This window comes from Schistocerca cancellata, chromosome 9, assembly GCF_023864275.1.
Source record: "Schistocerca cancellata isolate TAMUIC-IGC-003103 chromosome 9, iqSchCanc2.1, whole genome shotgun sequence".
In the NCBI taxonomy this organism is placed as follows: domain Eukaryota; kingdom Metazoa; phylum Arthropoda; class Insecta; order Orthoptera; family Acrididae; genus Schistocerca; species Schistocerca cancellata.
In genome coordinates this window covers 191,014,534-191,035,505 of record NC_064634.1, presented here as the reverse complement: position 1 = coordinate 191,035,505, position 20,972 = coordinate 191,014,534, and the positions used below count along the sequence as shown (strand labels likewise).

The 20,972-nt window shown below is 36.9% G+C and overlaps 1 protein-coding gene across 6 annotated transcripts in view; it reads right to left on the bottom strand.

Moving 5' to 3' along the window:
* Window positions 1-20,972, bottom strand: part of LOC126101159 (calcium uptake protein 1 homolog, mitochondrial) — a 207,999-nt gene that overhangs the window by 158,275 nt on the left and 28,752 nt on the right. For 2 of the 6 annotated variants that reach the window (XM_049911852.1, XM_049911854.1), the window contains exon 4: window positions 4,755-4,914. The exons of the other annotated variants lie outside the window; for them this stretch is intronic. In XM_049911852.1, coding sequence (XP_049767809.1) covers window positions 4,755-4,914 — 160 coding nt within the window. The remainder of the gene's footprint in view (window positions 1-4,754; window positions 4,915-20,972) is intronic. 6 annotated transcript variants of the gene reach the window in all.

The following is a 20,972-nucleotide window of genomic DNA, read 5'->3' as shown; positions in this document are numbered from 1 at the left end:
ATTCGTGTTTTTTATTTGATTTTTAAATTAGAGAAGATGTTTTCACATAACTGTCCTTTGGTTTCCCACATCATGTCAAAAATAATTTTAGCAGCACAAGTTGTATTGTGCCATTATGTATCTTCACCTGACCAGGTGATGCATCGTAAGTACCATACATGTAAAAGCTGTGACAAAGCAAATTGGTAACTTTTCCCACCTTTGCTTATTTTTCAGATCTTGTGCATTTTGTAAGTATTGTACATTTTGTAAGTATTGTACATGCAGGAAGTGTTTCAATATATCAAAACATCAGCAAAATTGTTTCCCACTTAGATTCATTATCCAATGTAATGTTTCTGATGTGCTGATTTTAATGGTGCATTTAGTTTTACTGAGAAATGAATTAATCAGAAATTACACCTAACTGCAGATTCTAGCACAATACATAATAAAATGAGCTGTACTGTGATTTCTGATCATAGTGATACCACTACTTATGAAGACTGTTCATTCAACATACAAATAATGTACTCCAAATTCTCTGAAACTAATTAATTTACAAATTCAATTTAAAAAGTAGCTGCATTTTCCACTGCAGATTTTGTCTCAGTGCTTGTTAGATTCTGACCGTCACCATTACAATTTTCTCGCCCTGATTGTTATGCACCCTGTAATGTACTTCATTATCTGATTGAGCCATTAATTAGGATTTCTGAATAACTTGCAATAATTTTTATATGATGCTTGTACCCTTAAGTAAGATATTCCAATGCAGATGCATGAAGTGATTCCACAAATTTTCTAAATTCTTAAATTACCACAATTTGTAAATCAAATTTTTATCAATACTTATAATCCATTTTGAGTAACAAAATTTAACCTGGCCAGTTTTGGAGGAAATAACTGTGGAGTTTCTGAAATAACAATCTGTTCAAATGCTAGTCGGATGTCACTCGAGATCAGCAGTCTATGCCTCCTGATTGAGGTTGCAAACAGGAAACATTTACATCAAGTCTACTCCAGGAATTTACTCACGCAATACCTATGCACTTGTTGTTCACAGAAACATGTACAGGCAACTGCGAAAACTCAGTAATATCAATGTGCAAAAACTTTCAAGTGATTTTTGTAACTCAAATTAATGGATATTTTGTCTGAATTGTATTTTGGTTATTAGTAGGCTTGAACTCTCATTGTCATTTGTACAAGCTCTTGTTGAGTGTGGTGAGGAACTGAGCTAATGTACTTTTACCTGAAGAATTACTATATGTCAATACTGTATGTGAACTGTAACGTCTGAGGTAAATATGAATCATGTTCTGTGCTAAACTTAAATATTTGGTTAGTAATATTTTAGGACTACTACTGCTTATCAAACAGTGTTTCATTAACTTATGCTGCAGTGACCTCACAATTTATCTGAGTAATTCTCCCATTGGTCTCTTGGTTGTTTGCGAGTGCTGACCTGATTGTAAGTGTTAACAATTTCATGAAGTTGAAAAACTGCTGATCGTCCCACCAATATGGCCTTTGAGGATTATAAAATTTGTGAAAAAGTGAAACTAAAATTGTGGTGGTAGTTTTTTTTTCCACAAACACTGTCAAATACTGAATAAGATTTCAAGCTTCAAGACAACAGACTGACATGCAACCAGACAGAGACTACAGAAAATCTGGTCTGTGCTTACAGACCCAAACCCCATACAGCAAATGGATTGTCGTAAGCGCAACTGTTGGTTGAACTGAAGTTTCAACTCATCTCCCCATCTCAGTGCTCATTCTTTTGAAATGAAGACCAGAATACCAACATACAGCAGAAATTATTCTGACTAATAAATCACTATTTTCTGGTCTATTCAGTAGGATTAACATGAAAAGTTCAGTTGTTCATTATGACAGTAATTGAATGCTTTGACTTTCTCCCTGAAATCCTCCTCATAGTCTCCAATAAAGCTGCAGAGTTTGTGGAGCATTTATGATATTCAGATATGGCTCCCACAGTCTGTTCCCTCTTCCGCAATAAGATGGCTGTGGACATTATTCCAGCCAGTAAGTGCAATTCCAGCCATCAATAATGACTATGTAATGTCCTCAACAGCTTACACAAAAAAATTAAACAACAGATTCATTAAAATAAAAAAATATGCATGAAAAGGTAGCTTGTGTTGGTAATTCCAAAGTAGCAGTACATATTAAGTCTTGCTTCTGTGATCCAAGGGTTAGCATCAGTGTGACTGGCATGGGAATTCCTAGATGTTTCTTGAAGAGCAACACACAAATTTCCTGATTACTAAGGTCTGAAAGGAAGCTCAGAGGGCCGAATAAGGAGTTGTCTGGATGCATAGACAGTGACAGTGACAGTGACACTGACACAGGACTGTACAAAGAATAGTCACATCAAAATACATGCACCACACTTAGAAGACACGAAGTTTTATTTATTTAGTACATATGATAAATGTAATTCCTTCTTTTTACAATTTGGTTGGCCCTACTGCCTAATGAAGACATATAAAAACATGTTTAATTTTACATGGGATGGTAGTAAGTGTTTATAAAATTCAGTGTATTATCAGTGGTTCAGTTGCTACATTAGCACTTCAATCTCATGATGTGTGTGTTCCCAACTATACTGAAAACTTTGACATCAACGACTTCTTAATAGCCTGTGTTCTCTGAAGTCTTCTCACCAATTCCAGTTGTTTACTGAATTGTGCAAGTGAGAACCCTCACTGCAACATACTCTTTGTCCCCATAACACCCCTGACCTCACCATCTTCCACCTGTCGCTACACCCTTCCCTACTCCCGCTCCAGCCTCATACACGCCTTCTAAACCCTCAGCAAACATACATAGCAATTTCCCATCTCTGCTTCTCTTCTCCACCTCAACCCTTCCCCAGCACAGCCTCTAATCCTGCACCTCACAGACCACCATCCTGTCCCCACCATATCTCTGTTCACATCATCACAGGCAGCACTAGAGTATTTTCCCCATCCCTATCCTTCTAGTGTGTGTGTGTGTGTGTGTGTGTGTGTGTGTGTGTGTGAGAGAGAGAGAGAGAGAGAGAGAGAGAGAGAGAGTTAGCTGAGAAAGAACACTGTTCAAAACCTTAGTGATAATTTAAATCTTGTTTGTGGGCCTATCGACTGCTCAATGCTGCAACTGTACCTTGTGTGGTTACCTTTATTTCTCCCATTCCACTCAACATTTTATTAACTTTTACTACCATGAACAGAATGAAGCTGCTACTGTTTGCAAAATGTTTCTGAACTGTACACACTGAAACGTCTGCACAGAAGATAGCTGCACACAAATGTATGATCAGTTTCAGACTTTACAGGGCAGTTTGCCTCTGATTAAAAAATACTTTTCCGTTTTCTCTCTGTTCCATATAATGACCTGTTTCAAAGAGGACATTGTAGTATTTACGATGCAATACAAAACTGTGACACACTGAAATGATATGCTGACTGGGAACAATGACCTATATAAGCACACCCACCAATCAAATTCATAGCTCCTAAATGCTACACAAGTTCTGTTTTTCTCATTATAAAAGGCTAGCACTAATCAGACACAACAACATGATGGAGAAAGATAACTTAGAACGGTGGCTATGGGAGACAGAGAGATCTGTGAATTATTAAATTTCAGGTGTGTAGCCTCCTAAACCCTCTTCCTTCTCATAATATTTCAGTACATTCCTGTTGGTCACCTTGAGAGTGGGCCAACATGTAGAAGATGGCCGAAAGGGAATACAGTCAAAATATTAGGAAAAAAAATAGGGTTCATGTTGGTTTGCACCTGTATTTTAATGATTCAATTATTGTGCCGTGAAAACATGAAGATACACACAAAGAGAGCTGTGTTTAAGATGAGATAAGCATACACTGTAGTATCAATTGGACAAAAGAACTCAGACAAACCGGATGGGTAGAATTTCATTTTTGACACATGTTGTCCTTTTCACAGAGTTTTTACTTTGCAAATAATCAGAAACATCATATTTCAATAATTGTTATGAAGTAGGTTTGCATATACTTTTACCATGAAGGCTAGACTACAAATCTTCCTGATAAATATCAATGATACATTAAAAGTAACAGAAAGTTAGAAGTCAGCTGAAAGTATAGCCATTTCCATAAGTTAGCATAAATTGAAAGCACTTGAGAAAATATAAAAGAAAACAGTTATAAAAACAAGCCTCTGCATATTTCACAAACCAGGTATGACCCTAAGTTTTATGTTATTATTACCAAAAATGACCTCAAACAATAATGTATATGATACTAACATAAGCTCATCAGTGATTTTCCCCTTGAAAATGTAAACAAGAGCTCTGTTAATAAGCATAAGACAAACTGCCAGCTGACATATTCTAATGAACACATTGATACTTGTTAAGACAACTGAAAAATCCATTCTTGAAAATAAGTCAAAAAAGTGATGAGATTAAAAAAAACTTTTCACTAGAATTAAAAGAATGGGATGAGAATCATGCAGATTAAAATACCCAATGTGCAATGTTTTGATGACTCAATTGACTGACAATCATAAATTGTGAACTGCTGTTAACTTATGTTGTCCACTCAATATTTTCAATGAAAGATGTATCTGCAGTAATCTTTTGGGAATATAAATTCAAATAAAGAAGGGCTGATCATTAATATGCCTCAATGAGACAGAGAAGAGTGAAATCTGATTGTTATAAAATGAATGGGTGCACAACACACGGAGATATTCTTACACATGGTTAGTGATACCATTACCTTCAGGCTGCTTTGCACCTGGACAGATGGATCGCATGAAATCATCTGGGGTCATGTAGATCTCCACAACATCACCTTTTATGACTTTAACTGTTGCAAAGTATCGGAAAATTTTGTCTGGCGTTGAGAAGTTACGTATCCTGTTCTCATATTCAATTATCTGTGAACATTTGATAGTGTAATGTACCAACATTTTGAGCCCAATTTTTTTCTTTATAGTGAAACCTAATCCATATTATGACAATAACTTTGGGGTATTCCAAACACGTACAAACTATCATCAGCAAGGAAAATCCCTCTACACATCAAGCAATGTGAAACTTCATAGTCACTGTTTAAGTAGATAAACTACTTGGTATCAGTAAATACATTGGAGCTAATGTACAGAGACACAATGCTGTATCAGAAGGAACACTAAAAAGTTACAAACAGTGATTACAGACTACAGTGATTACAGCTACTACATGCACAAATGCTCCAAATAATGACATGTGAGCACTGAATGACAACACAATATTCAGTATTGCTCTAACACAAGAGCTACAAACAAAATGATCTACAGCAAAAATTACACAGACAAGTTTTACAACAGTGTAATTAATACACGTTAATAAGCGCCCATGATCAAAGATATACAGCACTACACAGATAATTTTTACAACAGTAAAAGTAATACATATTAAAAAGCAGCATATGATTTCTTTTTAAGTACAGCTTGACAGATTTATAATACATAGAATCATAGTATGAAACAATGGAAAGTCCTGGATGGAATAACTACAACATTATGAAAAGGATAGGTTGGTACTAACCATACTTTGGAGACAGTGAGTTGCAGACAGGCACAATGAAAACACTGCTATACATTTATCTTTTCCAAAAGGCCTTCTTCTGAAGTAGAAAATGCACACACATTCACACAACACAAACTATAACATGACCATTGTCTACGGCCACAACAGCCAGAGATAGTGGTCATTGTGTGTGTGTGTGTGTGTGTGTGTGTGTGTGTGTGTGTGTGTGTGTGTGTGAGAGAGAGAGAGAGAGAGAGAGAGAGAGAGAGAGAGAGAGAGAGAGAGAGAGAGAGTGTGTGAGTGAGTGAGTTGAGTGAATGTGCATGGGAGAATGCCTTCTGACTGGAAGCTAAATGTAAAGCTGTCTTTTCATTGTGCCTGTCTGTTACTCAATTCTCCTCTATATGGTGAGTAGCAGTCTATCCTTCGCATAATACTGTTGATTCCTAGTATAAAATTAATAGAGAAGAAAATTTACTTGAGAAAATTATGAGACAGGGTGGGCTTCAGGGAAAAATTCTTGCTACAGTGGACAGACACACACAGAAGTAGATACTCTTACCCTAACTTTCAGAACTTGGTTACTTTCTCACGAATGAAAGAGGAATAGGTTGGGTACAATTAGAATGAAAGGGCACACCACTTACATGTCGAGATGGGAGGGTCCTACCTGTTGTGAGGATGAGGAAAGACCATAGCCCAAGTTCTGCCCTTTGTTTCTAACCTTACACAAGCAATTCCTTCCTCCCCGAGAAAGGAACTAAGTTCTGAAAGCTAGTATAGTTTCTTGTACATTAATATGTATCTATCATCAGTACTAAAAAATTCACCTTCTGGAAATAAAGACTAGCCAATCATAATGTCAAATGAGTAAATCAAGGCACTTTAAGATAAAATTGTCTTAATATATTACGAAGTTCAATACACGGAGGCCAAGGACAGGCACTTATGAATAAAACTATGGCAAAAGGATCAGTTTAGCAACATTTCTTTGTATGTATTGAGTTTCACTGCAGTTACTGCTGTTTCCCTCTTCTACATCTATATATATACTCTGCAAGACACTGTATGGTCCATGGCTAAGGGTGCCTCGAACCACTAATAGTCATTTTCTTCTTCCACTCACAAATGAAGTAAGGGAAAAATTATAATCTGTATCCCCCTCTAAATTTATCTTAACTTGTATTTGCAGTCTTTAACAGGAAATGTTTGTTCATGGCAGTAGAATCATCCTGCAATCAGCTGCAAATGCTGGTTCTCTTAATTTTTTCAAAAATGTTTGGTGAAAAGAACATCACCTTCCCTCCAGGGATTCCCACTTGAGATCACAAAGCATCTCTATTCTGTAACACTTGTGTGTTGACCAAACCTACCAGTAATAAACCTATCAGCCTGCCTCTAAATTGCTTCAGTGTATTTCTTTAATGTGACCTGGTGAGGATTTCAAACACTTGAACAGTACTCAGGAACTGACCATAGTAGTACTCTACATGTGGTCTCCTTTGGGTGATTTCATCTTAAATCATACAGTTCATGTCAATGCGAGGTCATGAATCTGTCTGGGAAAAAATATATATTAGACCTCCACACCATAAGTGTTAAGAAATAAAGTATTTTCATTTTATCTTAATTTCGGTAAAGGGTACAGCCCTTTAAAAAATGATTATTTTGTAAATAACTGTTACAACAGTAGAGGGAAAAAAAACATAAGTAATAACCCAGAAGTACTGGAGAACTGGAAGATGTTTTGCGTTAAAGCTTCGCCTTAGTGTGTTGAAATTTCGCTGACACCCACACACTTTGGGCTTCATTTAACTTACAAATTTAAGATGAAAATATGAAATTTAATTTAATTTTTCCAAATATTTTTATTTTTATTTTTATTTTTTTTTTTTTTGCTAATTTGGAAAGTCCAAAACACTATCTTTTCTGCCATATTACCAGATAGTACTGGTGTAATTACAAACAGTATCTCTCTGTTCCAGCTATCTGTATTATGTAAATATTTATTACTAAAAATGTAAAAAAATTGCATTTTTACAAGTTTTTGTGAATTATTTACTCAGAAACCCAAACCTGTAAACTTTTAAGAATTACACAAAATATTGTTTGGTTGATATGTTAGCAGTCAGTGTGAACACAGGGTGCAATATATTTCAGCGTAAAGTGTTAAAAAAGTTTTCAACATTCTATATATTTCGCATCACTGAATTTCTAGTGTAAAATATGCATGTTGGCAAAACTGTTTCCAGTGCTCTTCTGTTTAAAACAAATGAGTGAGAACTTGCACACAAACCATTCTGCATCAAGTTCTGGGTTTGGTTTGAACTTTTTGTTAGACGAAATGTCAGTGAGGAAATACAGTAGTGAAAGAGTGAGGTGGTTGGACTATGAAAAGAGACTCAAGAAGGTGGTGTTTAAAAAAAAACGAAAAACATTTCACAGTTGTTGGAAATCTGTCAGAGTTATTGCTAAAATATCTTGGTCCGAAAAAGCAATGGTATCAGCATCAAATCCATTGTTCAGGAATTGCTACACCCGCTACAAGAAGAAATTTAGTGAGAACCGACCTGAACAATCAGCATCACCTGACAGTGAAACTGAAGAAGACAGAGCAGATGTTCACATTCCCAAGTGTGAAGTTGTCGATGCATTGAATGTTAGCATTTCTGCTGTAGCCTCTACTATATGCCCCCTTAAATGTCCAGGAAAGGTAACAAGCACAAAAAGAAAACAATAAATAAAAAGAAAAGTGGAAGAAATTGAAACAGGTTTTACACAAGCAACATCTTCAAAATTTTGTGAAGCGTATAATGTAGTTGCACTTGGTGCAGAACCTGAAGAAAGTGATATGTGCACAAAATGTGATAAGTGGTATCAAAACCTAACCTATACTGAGAAAGTACAGACACTGATACCAGGTAGCTACTCTACGCACTAGATACTGAAATACATACCCACCTCACATTATGTGATTTCAAAAGCTCAAAAAATAAAGAATGAGAAAGGTATTTGGGTATACCCAGATTCTTACTGTGGGCATCCCTTGCTGGATGATATTCTTACTGTTGCTCTGGAATATTACCTAAGTGATGACAAAGACTACAGCGAGCAAAGTCCTAATCGAGCTGATGTTATCTCTAATAGTGAAAATGATAAAAAAGATTAAAAGGTAAAAAGATATATGACAAGTTCAATAAGAGAAGTATATCTCCTAATGAAATAGTAGAACCCAAATTTAAAAATTAGTCACACAAAATTCTACTCCTTATGACCAAAATGGGTAAAATGCCAGCCAGTGAAGGACATAGGCACATGTATTTACTGCACTAATTTGAAACTTGTTTCTTTCACCATAAGAAGTATCACAGGAAAGAAGTACACAAAGATGGACCTGATGCTTTTGGGTATGTGTCATTAACCGCAAGATAAATGTTGGTGTGTAATGTGACCTGGTGCTGAAGTGATGACTGTTGAAGAATTCCACCTTCAGGATACTGACAATGATGTAACCTATGCATTGCGGGAGGGAGGAGAGTTGGTGAAGAAGACAGCAGAGCCACAGAAGTTTCTTACAGAGGTTAGGCATTGAGCCATGGAGGGAATAACTCACCATCATATCTGGAGGATTCAGAGAGAGCCCATAGCAGAAGTAAAATCATCCACATCTCAGAATACTGACACATTGGCCCTTCATTTCGACTTTGTTGTGAACTGGTTTGTTGCTTTGCAGAACAAAATTCAAATTTACCACTGGCAGACATCACAGGTACCAATATTCACATGTGTTGCTCACTTCCTCGGAACATCACACTGTTTTGCTTTTGTCAGGAATGATCTCATTCATGACAATGCACATGCATGCTACACTGTCAACATGATAACTGATGACATAGCATCTAGAGGTCATGCATTTCCTAAACATGTGTAAATGACTAATGGCGCAGCATCTCATTTTAAAAACCACTTTCAGCTTTATGAGCTTTGTCAGCACTGTTGTACACGAATTAAGACAAAAAAAGGGTTATTTTCAGCAACAGGTCATGGAAAAAATGCATGTGATGGGGTATGAGGCCTCTGTAAACATCTTGCAACAAGATTTAATCTCCAGCATGAAGTTCTTGATGTTATAAGAGATACTACTGGATTTACACACACCATATCAACATTAGTAACAAACATGAAACTCTTAATTCTAAATAAAAGTACGTTAAGGGAATTTTGTTTAATAAAAGACAGAAGGGTAGTCTGCTACGAAGCTAATGTTCAGAATTCAATCAAGTCACTACTGGATTGCATCCCGGAGTGGCATATACATTGCAAGAATGGTTCTCCATGAAATGCAGGCTGTTACTGTGTGTGAAATGCAGAGACATTAGAAAACTCTGTAGTGAGCCACTTCATTTCTTATGTGTATGACAATCAGTGGTGGGTGGGACAGATAACTGTGTCATGAGCTGCAACTGTCTCCTTTATGACACCTCACAGAACTATGAATGCTTTCAAATGACCATCACCAAAATGTCAGTGTGCAGATACCCATTTTCCATGTACTCCTCTTGTTGAATCATCCTTGTCTGAGTGCAAATTCAGCTTGGCTATACAAGTTTGGTGAGCAGCAGATGAAAAAAGAAACAACTCTTTTCAACAGTGCAGTGTTGATTGTTACATTGTAAGCAATTTTAATTCATGGGAAGTCATGAAGAAGTAAAATCATGACAGAGACAATAATAATTTGTAAATAATATCATAAAAAGAGAAATGGGTATAAATATTATATACCTCACTTATGATATAAAATGCTTTCGAACAAAATTATGAATTGTTTTTGCACTCACTTATAATGTTGTAAAGTAATTTTTTATTCAGAAATATCTGTTTTGCATGACATTTACTTAAAATCAGTGATCAATTTAAATAGATTTTTTGACCTTGAGAGTAGAGTTAAGTCTACCTAAAAAATTTCTCACATTTTGTGATTGTGTATTCCCCAAGTACAATGACCGACTAACATACCATGAAACTTTTAGAACATATAGGATGGGGATTTTGGAGAAATTTTCTAAATACACAAAAAATTTCAGATTCTTTCATCTTTCTGTACAAATAGTTTGACAGTTTGAGAATTTCATGCATTAATGTCATAACTGACAGATAGCAGCCCTTCCACTTCATCATTTCTCAAGACAGTTAACATCATGCATTAATGTCATAACTGACAGATAGCAGCCCTTCCACTTCATCATTTCTCAAGACAGTTAACATCCTGTGACTATTCATACTTTCAAAACATAATTTAAAATAAATAAATAAAAAAGAGGTGGAGCAGGGAGGGGGCAAGCAAGCTCTGCAGTGTGTATGTATTAATTATGTCTCATAGTATTGGGAACAAAGTATTTTTTGAAAATAAATTCAGTTCTCTATAACTTTTCGTTTCTTTATTACAGTTCTTCAATTTTCCCTTTCATTACAACATTTTCACAAATACTATCATTTAGAGAAGTCTATAGTGTTTTAACAAATCATCAGAAAATCAAAATATTGTAGTTTTGTAGATGTATCATGTGGATCTTCAACTACATATATTTTTTTCAGCAAACTTCGAAATAATGATGCGACACACTCGCTTTTGACCTGTATGATTTGAGATGAAATCGCCCCTTAGCAAATGAGCTACACTTTCCTTTACAAAAAAAAGTCAAATTCAACCATTTGCCTTCCCTACTATGACCTTGTGTGCTAATTCCATTTCATATCGCTTTGCAACATTTCACTTGGATATTTAATCGAAGTGATTGTGCCAAGCTGCTCAACACTAACACTTTATTAAAAAATTACAGTATGTTTTTTCCTACGCATCTTCATTAATATACATACATTTTTCTACATCTAGAGCTAGCTGCCATTCATCACACCAAATAGAAATTCTGTATTCTGCTACAGTCACTCAATAATGATACTTTCCCGCATGCCACAGCGTCAGCTGCAAACAGTCACAGATTACTGCTCACCCTATCCATCAGGTCATTTATTTATATAGCGAACAAGAACAGAACTATTACAGTTTCCTGGGGCACTCATTATAATACCCTTGTCTCTGATGAATACTCGTCATAAAGAACAATGAACTGTGCTCCATTACTTAAGAAGTCTTCAAGTCACTACTTAAGAAGTCTTCAAGTCACTCATACATGTATCTGGGAATCTATTCCATATGCTTAGACCTTTGTTAACAATCTTCAGTAGAGCACTGTATCAAATGTCTTCTGCAAACCTAGTAATATGAACCTGACTGTAGCCTTTATTCATGATCCGCAAGATATCATGTGAGTAAAGGGCAAGCTGTGTTTTGGATGAGTGATACTTTCTAAATCTTAAATGCTCATAGCACAGTCATTTTTACAGAGACACTTTCTATTCAGTTTTAAAAAGTCATTCCCTTTTGTTTACCAAACAGGTATTCTTCCTTCAAGTCTTTACTCCAACTATGGCACACCCAATTACATTATACTGTAAGGAATGTACTTCCACATTTACAGCAATACTCATTTTCAAAACTACTCTGTATCTGATCAGAAGGTACTGAATTTTCAAGTTTACATTTAAATGGGAGTTAATTGAAATAAGTATAGTAAATAAAAGTTCAACAATATAGGAAAAGACAAATTGCTACTTACCATAAAGACACACATTAAGTTTCAGACAAGCACAATTAAAGGACATTTACACATAAGCTTTCAGCCACAGCCTCCATCACAAAAAGAGAAACACACACCATTCACTCATATGAGCAATCACGCCTCATGCACACATGACCACCAACTCTGACAACTCATGCCAGAATTGTGTGAATGAATCGTGTGTGTTTCTCTTTACCAATGAAGGCTATGGCCAAAAGCTTATGTGTAAGTGTCTTAATTGTGCCTGTCTGCAACTTAACATGTCATCTTTATGGTAAGAAGCAAATTATTTTTTTCCCTACATTGTTGATATTCCTATCTGGAGTTTCCATTGTTCAATCAAATTTCACCACATTAAAATACACACACCAAAAAAAGGTTTACATCACCTTGGTTCCGAGAGTTTTGGAACCTGTGCAGGAAAATTGGAATAGAGATCAACATAAACATCATTTCCACTCTTTTTATTGCTCATGAAAACCACACATTGCATGCTGTACCACCGTACAGTGAGACCTTCAGAGGTGGTGGTCCAGACTGCTGTACACACCGGTACCTCTAATATCCAGTAGCACATCCTTCTGCACTGATGCATGCCTGTATTCGTCATGGCATACTATCCACATTTTCATCAAGGCAATGTTGGTCCAGATTGTCCCACTCCTCAATGGCAATTCAGTGTAGATCCCTCAGAGTGGTTGGTGGGTCACATTGTCCATAAACATCCCTTGTCAATCTATCCCAGCCATGTTCAATAGGGCTCATGTCTGGAGAACGTGCAGGCCACTCTAGTCGAGCAATGTCGTTATCCTGAAGGAAGTCATTCACAAGATGTGCACGATGGGGGCGCAAATTGTCATCCATGAAGACGAATGCCTCACCAATATGCTGCTGATATGGTTGCACTATCAGTCGGAGGATGGTATCCACATATTGTACAGCCATTACGGCATCTTCCATGACCACAGGTATATGTTGGCCCCACATAATGCCACCCCAAAACAGCAGGAAACCTCCACCTTGCTGCACTTGCTGGACAGTGGCCAAGGCATTCCGCCTGACCAGGTTGCCTCCGAACACGTCTCCGACCATTGTCTGGTTGAAGGAATATGTGACAGTCATCGGTGAAGAGAATGTGATGCCGATCCTGAGTGGTCCATTCGGCATGTTGTTGGGCCCATCAGTATCGCACTGCATGGTGTTGTGGTTGCAAAGATGGACCTCGCTATGGATGTCAGGAGTGAAGTTGTGAATCATGCAGTTTTAGTCGTAACACGACACCCTGTGGCTGCATGAAAAGCATTATTCAACAAGGTGGTGTTGCTGTCAAGGTTCCTCTGAGCCATAATCCATAGGTAGCAGTAATCCACTGCAGTAATAGCCCTTGGACGGCCTGAGTGAGGCATGTCATCGACAGTTCCTGTCTCTCTGTATCTCCTCCATGTCCGAACAAAATCGCTTTGGTTCACTCCGAGGCACCTGGACAGTTCCCTTGTTGAGAGCCCCTCCTGGCATAAAGTAACAATATGGATGCAATAGAACCACGGTACTGACAGCCTAGGCATGGTTGAACTACAGATAACATGAGCCGTGTATCTCCTTCTTGGTGGAATGACTGGAACTAATCGGATGACGGACCCCTTCCGTCTAATAGGCGCTGCTCATGCATGGCTGTTACTTCTTTGGGTGAGTTTAATGACATCTCTGAACAGTCAAAGGGACTATGTCTGTGATACAGTATCCACAGTCAATGTCCATCTGGGAACCGGGGTGATGCAAAACTTTTTTTGATGTGTGTATGTTCTCCCCTTTAAGTTTCTTTCGAAGTCACATAGACTTAAACAGTTATTGGATTCATTTTCTGGCTATTTATAATATAGACAGTAGTATGAATCTGCACCACATTTATGTTTATATTGCTTGTAGACACTCCATTGTGTATACATTATGCCACAGTTTTTATTTCATCTTTGAGGAACTCCACATTCTGAACAAGTGAAATGGGAACAACAATATGAATTAATTTACTTCAGAGATGCACTACACTGCAAGCATAAATGAACATTCCTACAACTCTATCTTTCTTTTGACTTCTCTGAAATATTTTAATTACTTAATTTCTTTTTTATAAGTAGATGAAAAGATGTGTAATAAATACTTCCAGGAAATAATTTAAGACTACTGTGGCACCTGTCAGCTGTAAGACTACTTATCACATAAAAAAGTACATTACAAGCTTCATGCCATTAACACTGAAAACATTTTTACAAATATTAAATTAAAAAATAACTAGTTCCCACTGATGGGGATCTTTCTCTCAAAAGTACACAGTACAGATCAAGAGGAAAATAACTAAAAGAAGCAGAAGTAGGGTTTAGGCATTAGACATAGAGCATAAGGTTGGATCATACCAGAAGGGCAAAGGAAATGTTTCTAAGAAGTTTTCAAAGGAATCATCCTAGTATTCATTATCAGTAATTTAGAGAGCCCATGGAAAACTAAAACTGAATGGCCGCAAAAGGATTTGACCTCCATTCAGCCTAAATGAGAAGAAGATTTAACTGATCATAATATGCCAGGAAATTCAGTAAAAAATGAATGTTTTTCTCAAGACGGTCTTCCACTAGCTGACATTTCAAATGAAACTGACAGCTCTGGAGTAGTTGTATGTATTTCCTTATAAATATTGAGCAATGAGGCATTAAGGATTGCTTGTCTACCCTGAATTAGTTACCATAAACATGTATGAAAACTAATGCAACCATGAATATCACAAAGGAAGAAAAATATAATCACTACCAACAATGAATCACTGTTATGAAACAACATAATCATGGTTCACTATAATAAGGAAGCTGGTAAAACAGAGAGGGGTGAGAATGCAAGAACCTTTTAAAGGTGACTTAAGGCCCAACAAATCAGCCAAATTATAATGTATCTGGAAGGAATGACACCTTATCTGAACATGAATTTCAACTTGGTGCAACAAATTTTTTATTGAAAAACTGTCCAACCTCAATTATCCTGTGCCTGCAGCAATCTTAATTGATGAAATGTAAACTTAAAAACTCCTTCACCTGTCTACATTTTGAAGGACATTCAAAATATAGATGGCTGAAGGTGATTTTACATTTTACATTGTATATCTGAAGTCCCTCAACCATCTTGTACAAAGACTTAAGTGATGATGTCAGTGGGTCAACACGGTGACACAACGGGGTCATCTGCTGCAAAGCCATTCAGCAATGCGCACTGAACAGTGTGCTCACAAAATATCTGAGCCTGAACCAGCACTGTATTCTGTCACCAGATCTGCCACAGATTGCCACCTATCCTGCTTTACAGTATAGTCAATAAAATCAGTTGTAAACACACTTGTTTATTTTCAAATGATAAGTGTACAGAAAATTTTGCACATCTAATGCATATGGCAAAAGTCCCAAATTTAGTTGTGCCAACTTACGTACCCTCACAATATCCCTCAGAGAGCTGTTCTATAGCAAAATAGTGTATTATACCTCACCCAGCAAAGTCTACAAGGGCTGGGAAGCAAAAAAAGAAGTTTACTGAGAATTACAGTGTTGTGGTATTGTGGCACATTTGATCCTTGTGGCAGGTGTGTGAACTGTCCAACAGCACAGTAAATGCATGAAAAACTCCTTGGGGTAGAATAGTTAGGACAGGAGCAAGTGTAAGGCCTGATTCTCCTGAATAGCACCAAGGCAGCCACTGAGATTAACATACCTGTCCAAAGGACAGATCACCATGAACAGTGTTACATACCCCCACTATACAATACATTGTGGAGAGGCTTAACATTTAATGCAAGACAATGTTGTGAAGTCTGATGATTAGGAAGTTACTTACTTACTTACTTACTTACTACTACTACTACTACTCCACACCACTACCACCACCACCACCACCACCACCACCACCACCACCTTTCCTCTGCTTGACAGCCAAATACTTGAGATCATGTTTTTCCCATTACCAGAATTCAACTGGCTACTTCCAAGTCCAGCATAGACACAGAACTGTGCATCAGTGACCTTAGCTATATAAGTCAATAGAGATCATGTTTTCTGATACGCTCTGATAAATGGCAGGAATATAGTGGCCACATTCTTGCTCGTTCCTTAGTCTTAGCTCAGGCTCTACTCCTGACACGAAGAGTGTAACACCCATTCTTTACAAATACATCATTGAAATGTTCAGTTTTCTATTTAGATCTCTAGAACAAATAGAATGTGTGTCCAGTTTATAGTCATTTCAGGAAACACATTTGGCTGTAGATTATATAGAAGCATATGTATGTTTTAGTTATCTAGTGGAAAACAAATTGCTCTAAGCATGACAAGCCTCTCTCTTCACTGAATCATACAGCAACGGTAGCTCTCTAGGTCTAGTTTAACAGCAAAAGTCTTTTAACTGGAATGTGTGTTGGTGAAACTGTTGCAAGATATCTTTCACAGATAATCATATCACATGACTGTCAATGGAACAACAGCAAAAAATATGACAGTTATGGACATCAGATATCAGCATGTCATTCCCAAAGCAGCAACATACACCGAAGAGAAAGAACCTGTAGTAATATCCATTTTTTCTCCTTTGCACAAAATTGACTGGTGGTCTAATTTTTAATTTGGGGCACCTGTGAGCTTCAACTTCTCATGAAGGATGCAATCAGACTTAACTATTTACCAGGTATTTCACCAATTTTGTGCAGCACACTACATGTACAGTCTTAATAGTTGGGGGGGGGGGGGGGGGGCATCACAATGAAAGGTGTACGCTCAACAGGATTTCAGGTCATCAGAGTAACTGATAATGGTGACTTTATTTGTTAGCAGAGAGCTTGCACTTAATGGACATGACTATGTGGCAAAATAGACAATAGTGCTATTCTGTTACTGATTTGTGCTGATACGAGGTCATGAATGCATTTTTCTTTCCCCCGTCTAGATCTGTCCTTTAGAGATGAGAAAGGGTAAATTTTATACATCATTATTTGTAAACTGAAATATTTAAAAAACGTTTTCCAAAACTGGAAGAGAAAATGTTGTGAAATGAGGATCCCTCTGAAATACTGTATACTTTAGTCTTCGCTGATGACCAGGTGCTGACAGCTTAAGACAAAGACCATTCCAATTACACATTGAGGAATCTGCACAAAGAATGCTCACAATGAGATCCAACAATAAATACAAAAGAGACAGAGTAGATGGTAGTGGTGAAAAAGACCAAGCATTCTGCAAAATTAAAAATTTCTGGACATTTAAATACCTGCATGTAGCTTATACAATAAATAGAAGAAGCACACAAGACTTCACAAATGAAACTGAGCAAGAAAAAAAAAAAAGTAATTGGCCAACTTAACTCCTTGCTAAGGAGTGACAAAATTACAAAGAGAATGAAGGTCTTACTGTACAGTCAATCATAGATAGTATCATTACATATGACACTGAAATATGGGAGCTAACCAGAAAAGAGAAAAATAAATTGAAGTTCCTTTAGCTGGATTTTTGGTGAAGAAGTTGTTATCTCTCTAGAATGTAACATGACAGAAATGATATGACGTAAGGAATTACAAGAGAGTTCACTACCTTCAACAAATGGATGATAACTGATGGACAAAAACAATCTATGAATGCACGTCAACTGAGCAAAGAAAATTTGGAAAACCAACTACCAGATGGATGCAAGATGTTTAAATTGCATTGAATCCTAGGGGTCTTCAGGAAGAAGATTACATCTTTGCATAATAAATACCGTTACAGCTGGAACAAAAGGATTCCCAATACCATTCTTCCCAAACAGTCTTGCTCTGGAGATTATGAAGATGTCAGTTTTGTTTTTGGAAACGTATAAGTGGAATCAGCCTAAACAAATACTACTACTGAAGGTGTTTTATGTAATGGGCACCATCAATAGGATATATCATTTTGGTTCTCATTAAAACAAAATGTTGCTTGAAGTATAATTTTATGTGACCATTCAATACAGTCCTCAAATTTGTCTGGTGAAACAAACAATATACATATAGAGACTGCAAAGCATAAATAATCAATATTTCCAGTAACACCTCAGTATGGCTGCTTGTGATGGAATTTTAAATATCTTACTCAGTTCCTTATGGATACACCAATTAAACTTCATGTTTTGATGTTACTTTGACTCAAATCTAAGGCTGAAAGTTGTATCAGAATTACTTCAGATTGCTTGATTGACTTAATAAATACAATTACACTTGGCACAGAATTTAGTTTAGCCAAACATAATTTTCTGTTGAAATTGCACAAAATGTCATGTGATTTTATACTTTACATCTTCAGTACTCAATACTAAGAAAAGATTTTTGGTAAATGCAGTACACATTAATGTGTATGGATTGGGGTGATATTTCATGATGTTTCTATGATGAGTAGTCAACTTCACACTTTTTTACCTTGAATCATTATTCTGTAAATGGAAGTCCCTTCTAAAGCACTCTATTGCAGCCAAATGAGCAGAGAATGAGGTGTAGAAATATTGGTGAAATCTTCTCTATTTATCAGCCAAGTCATGGCATCATGCTGTCATAATATTTCGAGGTGATTTCTAGAAATCACCCCCATGCAAAGTGTCAGGTTCACATCCACCTGCTGCTGCTCAACCACAGACTGCTCTGTCAATGGCGCAATGGGTGGATCAGTTGCATGCCTCCAGAAGAATTTTCATGGCTGGTAGTAAGGATGTCCCTAGCAAGGTGGACAGAGGGTCCAGGTATTGAGTCCTGGTGCTGCCAGTCTGCCAGTCTTTTCTGCCCACTGCCTACATCACTTTCACACCAAGAGTGTTCCTGACATATTTTTTTAACGCCACATCCCATGCAAAAGCTCAGTTGAAAACCACTGTCCTGGTTTATCATCATGTACATCATCATGTACTGTTATTTCTACTGCCTTTTTGCTGAGTCCTCTCCATTTGGCTCATTCCTCCCACCACTCTTCTTCCACCACTTGCTTCCAGGTCACACATCTCCTTTCCACAGATATTCTCACTCCCATTTTCCACCGTGTTCTTGGGCACCGTCTAGGTCTTTTTCCATCCATCTTTAATTCTTTCATAATTTTGGGAAGTCTGCCCACGCATCCTCTTAACAGGCCCGTACCATCTTAATCTCTTTTTTTCTCTCATACTTTATTGTTTAAGGTCCTTTCTAATATCTACTTTCCTTACTCTGTCCATTCTTGTTTTTCCTTTAACTGCTCTGAGAAATTCCATTTCCCTCTACTTGCAGTCTGCTCCAGTCCCTTTCTGTCGCTGTCCATGTTTCTCCTCCATAGGTGACAATAGGGAAGTAATAACTCTTATACATACCTTCCTTGGTTATTCTCCCTAAATAGATGAAACTTCCTACCACTTTGAGAGGTTCTCCATTCAACATAATATTCCCATTGATCCCTTTGCCTCTTTCCAAATACCATTACTTCACTCTTATCTTTATTTACTTTTAATCCATACCTTTTCATTATTTCCTTCCACACATCAAATTGTAATTGTACATCCACCTCTTTATTGCCCCACAGTACCATATCATCTGCAAAAATCATAATTTTGTCTTTTTCTTTTACTATATCTTTAACTGCCCGATTCATTCCCTCCACCTTCTACAATTGTGTCCTCTGTAAATTGTCTTTATTACATTAATGTATCCATCTTCTATACCTATCATCCTCATTTCTTCACAGAGTCTTTCTCTGTTAACTGAATCATATGCCTTTTCTATGTCTATAAAAACCATTATCACCCTTTTGTTGTACTCCCAACTTTTTCCATCTGTTGACGGATAGAAAATATCAGGTTGATTATGCTTCTTCCTTTCTTAAACCCACGCTGTTCTTACATAGCTCCTTTTCTATCTTTTCACTTATTTGATTTAGAAAAATTATTTCAAAAATCTTGGCTGTATGACTCATCAGGGTTATTCCTCTGTAGATTTTACAAAGTATTTTATTGTCTTTTTTGAAGATGGGAACAATATCTCCTCTTCTCCAATCATCAGGTATTGTACTATTTCTCCATACACTTGACAGTACTCTATAAAGCCACTGCATTCCCACAGGACCTGCTGCTCTTATCATGTCCACTGATACTTCATCAGGTCCTGGGGCGTTCCCCGCATTCATCAACTTAACAGCTATTTCCATTTCTTCCCGTGTAATTTGTCCTAATTCTGCTTCCCAACTTCTCTCAGTTTCTCCATTATTTGTTGTTTCCTCGTGTACCTGCTCCTCAGCATTTGACAGTTTCTTAAAATGTTCTCGCCAGAGATCTTTTATATTCCCTGGAGCTTCAATCACAGTACTATCCTCTGTTTCCATCTTTGCTGGTACTTCAGAAGCCTTCCTTTTATTTTTCATGATTTTATAGAACATTTTCTTATTGTTCTTCACATCTTCAAGTTTTTTTTTTTATGTAAACTGTTCCAATGCCTTTTTCTTTGCTGTTTACAATATTTCCTTGCACTACTTCTTTTCCTCTATATATTTTTTATGGTCTTCGTCATTTTTAGTTTTCCACCACTTTCTCCATGTTCCATTTTTTCTTGTAACTGTTTGGATTGTGGTATCATCCCACCTACTTGTCTGCCTTACTTTTTCCTTTCCAGATGTTCTATCACATACTTTTTGTGCTGCTTCGACTAAAGTGTCTCTGAATAAACTCCATTCTTTTTCTACATCGCAGAAAACTTCTTT